Source organism: Dendroctonus ponderosae, unplaced genomic scaffold (genome assembly GCF_020466585.1).
Source record: "Dendroctonus ponderosae isolate FM_Combo_2020 unplaced genomic scaffold, Dpon_F_20191213v2 Dpon_F_20191213_4, whole genome shotgun sequence".
Classification (NCBI taxonomy): Eukaryota; Metazoa; Arthropoda; class Insecta; order Coleoptera; family Curculionidae; genus Dendroctonus; species Dendroctonus ponderosae.
Genome location: NW_026018611.1, coordinates 5,311,518 through 5,314,513, shown reverse-complemented (window position 1 = coordinate 5,314,513; position 2,996 = coordinate 5,311,518). Strand labels below are relative to the sequence as shown.

At 44.7% G+C, this 2,996-nt stretch overlaps 2 protein-coding genes across 3 annotated transcripts in view; one reads left to right on the top strand and one right to left on the bottom strand.

Annotated features, from left to right (window-relative positions):
- Positions 1-2,996, top strand: part of LOC109544098 (carboxypeptidase B) — an 11,310-nt gene that overhangs the window by 2,677 nt on the left and 5,637 nt on the right. The window lies entirely within an intron of this gene.
- Positions 904-2,193, bottom strand: LOC125504217 (V-type proton ATPase 116 kDa subunit a 1-like). Of its 2 annotated transcripts, none has more exons than XM_048665892.1 (5): positions 2,051-2,193; positions 1,849-1,985; positions 1,552-1,793; positions 1,304-1,502; positions 904-1,245 (listed from the first exon to the last, which is right to left on the bottom strand). In XM_048665892.1, the coding sequence occupies exons 1-5, from the start codon at positions 2,119-2,121 to the stop codon at positions 965-967; spliced, it is 930 nt and encodes a 309-aa protein (XP_048521849.1). In that variant the 5' UTR covers positions 2,122-2,193; the 3' UTR covers positions 904-964. The 2 variants fall into 2 exon arrangements, with proteins under 2 accessions (XP_048521849.1, XP_048521850.1); XM_048665893.1 differs by having other exon boundaries at positions 1,555-1,793; positions 2,051-2,192.

The window sequence follows — 2,996 nt, the reverse complement described above, 5'->3', positions numbered from 1 at the left end:
TCCGTGGTCTTGTCACTGCAAGAACCCGCTTTTGGCAATCCTGTCGAGTCATTTTTTAACTTAGTTAATTGTTTAGCACAAATCTTATCAAAGGTACCATTAAAGTTTACGTGGATGGAGGCCTCTTCTTCTAAAACGTGCTTCACTTTGGCTGGCAAATCTTTTACCTAAAATTTTTTGCGGCTTGCAATCAGCTTAATTTGAACCAGATTCTTTGTAAACAGGATATCGAAAGCTTCCGCAACATTAACAGAGGATTTTTTTCGGCGACTTTATCTCCTAAAGGGTTTTGTGGGTGCAATTTAACTTTACACCCCCATTTCACCCCGGCACCATAAAAACTGATGAATGATATTTCTGATATGTTCGGCTCTTAAATGTTTAAAATCCCAACAGTCGACAATGTTGACAAGTGGAGTGGTCAATTTCCCGGACGCCATTACAGCCCTTTGATCCAGACGTTTCGCTAGTACGCGTGGCTACCATCTTCAGAGTTGTGTCGCCTGAAAGCGACTGAACACTCCTCGGCCTAAAAAACCGACAAAAATCTCCCACTTTTCAGAAGTGAACTACTCAAATGCCGTCAACTTGAAATCATTTTTTTAAGCAAAACTATCATATATATCATATAAGCAAAGTGGTGAGGCATTTATCGTAAATGCGAATTAAACCTGCGAACTTTTCTTTGGCGTTGATTAAAGTTTCAACGAAACAAAATCTCATTTTAAACAGTGCAGAATGGGGCCACTCTGGCTATTTACTGCGACAAAAAGTTCTTCAATAAATTCTCCGCGTCCAGTTTAGTTGCGCCGCTACGTAAAAAGGCCATTAAAAGTAGCCACTGTAAAACGGCATTCAATGTGCGGAATTCTCGGCCAACTTTGCCACAAAAAAACCCCAAGCAAAATCCAGTTTTTTTATTGTTAATGCAGTTTAATAACATCCAGGCAACAGTTTGCTGGTGTTAATCTCGGGCGTTTTCCTCATCGGCCTCCAGCAGCCTCTTGAAGCTGAAAGGCTCAAAATCGTAGCCCTGCCCCTCAAAGAACTTGGTCATAAATTCCACCCAGTGCAGACGCAAAGTATGCAGGAAAGCCGAAAGGCCCTCCATCAGCACCAGAATCCCCACGGTAATGCTGGACCAGGCGAAGAAGATGATGTAGATGGCGACTCCTCCAGTGTAGGGATGCGACAACGTCACCAGCGCCTTGCGCAGCACCATGTCCCAGAGGACATCAGATAACTCTAACATGCAAGAAAAAATTTAGGAAAAATTGCAAGTTTTCAAAAGAGAAACTCTTACGGGCGTGCGCTAGCGATAAGGCCCACAGCCGAAGATATGACGCAGTGTGGGAGACTGTGCTCAAAGTGAACTCGATGGTGTGGATTCCTGCATGCACCATCAGGTCGCTTAGGGGCTCTTCTTCGTGTGAGGGCAGAACGCTGCTTTCAGGAATGGTTTCCAGCTCCGTAATGCTGGCAGCTCGCGAAGTGTGCCCGTTCTGGAACCCGGGATTTATGAAATTTCTGAGAAGAACTTGCTCAGAAAACCACCTGGCGGGTGACTCTGGGGGCAGGCTTTTTCTTCCTGGACATGATCTCGTGTATGGGCACCCCTAGAAGCATCCAGGGAATGCAGACTACAGCCAGAACCACCAGAATGCGTTGCAACGTCTGCTGCCCGCCATACATGTAGTCCTCGCAGGGCACATTGCTAGTGGGTGCCTTGAACAGCATCATCCCGATGAAGAAGATCAGAACGTTGGGCGCACAGGAGGAACCATGTATGGTGTCTGGACGAGGCAGCAAAGGCCGATAAACTGGCTTGCAACTTAAGGCCACACTTACCGATCTCGTAGTCGTTCATTGCGGAGTAGTTGCCCCATTTCATGAAAATCATTATCACCAGATACACGAAGAGGAAGCCGAAGAAGAGGATTTTCGGCAGGAAATCCAGGAGAATGTGCGAGTACTTCTTGAAATGTCTGCAAGTGCAAGTGATAGCAAACCTTCCTGGACGCCTCTCGTCGTCTGAGCGCACTCTACTTACACGAAATTGACCACACTGAGACACACGCCGAAGGCCATGTGCACAACCCCAAAGATGATGGAGAGTTTCATCTTGAAGGAGTTCAGGAAGATGATTTTGTTGTCGGCACTCTGGAAGAACGCGGGGCTTTAAACCTGAAGACCCACACAAGGGCGGATCCAGGGGGGGTCATGACCCCCCCCATTTAATTCTCTATCCAACGATGCCAAAACGAATTCTGTGGCTCGAATGGTTCTTGAGAAACTTCGAAAAAAGCAGCGGCATGTTCAAGTGGATTTTGCAACTCGAAAACACCACGCAAATCTAAAACTTCTTGAATTCAAGCATTTTTTGAGAAAACTGCCAACATTTCCTTATCGATGGTTCACTTGCTAAAAAGGCCACTTATTTCTGTCTAGAATGGTGTACAAATGAGCGTTCTTGCTCAGTTTGCCTCCGAGATATGAGCAAAAACGGGACGGAAAACATGGAATTTTGACATAATCTTGCACCAGAGTGTCTGATATTCAAATTTCGCTTTCTGGGTCAAAACTACTCGAACTTCCTCACTCTCGTTGTTACGACTGAATCGACTTTTCAATTCTCTATCCAACGATGCCGAAACGAATTCTGTGGCTCGAATGGTTCTTGAGAAACTTCGAGAAAAGCAGCGTCATGTTCAAGTGGATTTTGCAACTCAAAAAAAACCACGCAAATCTAAAACTTCTTGAATTCAAGCATTTTTTGAGAATACTGCCAACATTTCCTTATCGATGGTTCACTTCCTAAAAAGGCCATTTATTTCTCTGTAGAATGATGTACAAATGAGCGTTCTTGCTCATTTTGCCTCCGAGAAATGAACAAAAACGGGGCGGAAAACATGGAATTTTGACATAATCTTGCACCTAAGTGTCTGATATTCAAATTTCGCTTTTTGGGTCAAAACTACTCGAATTTCCTCACTCAC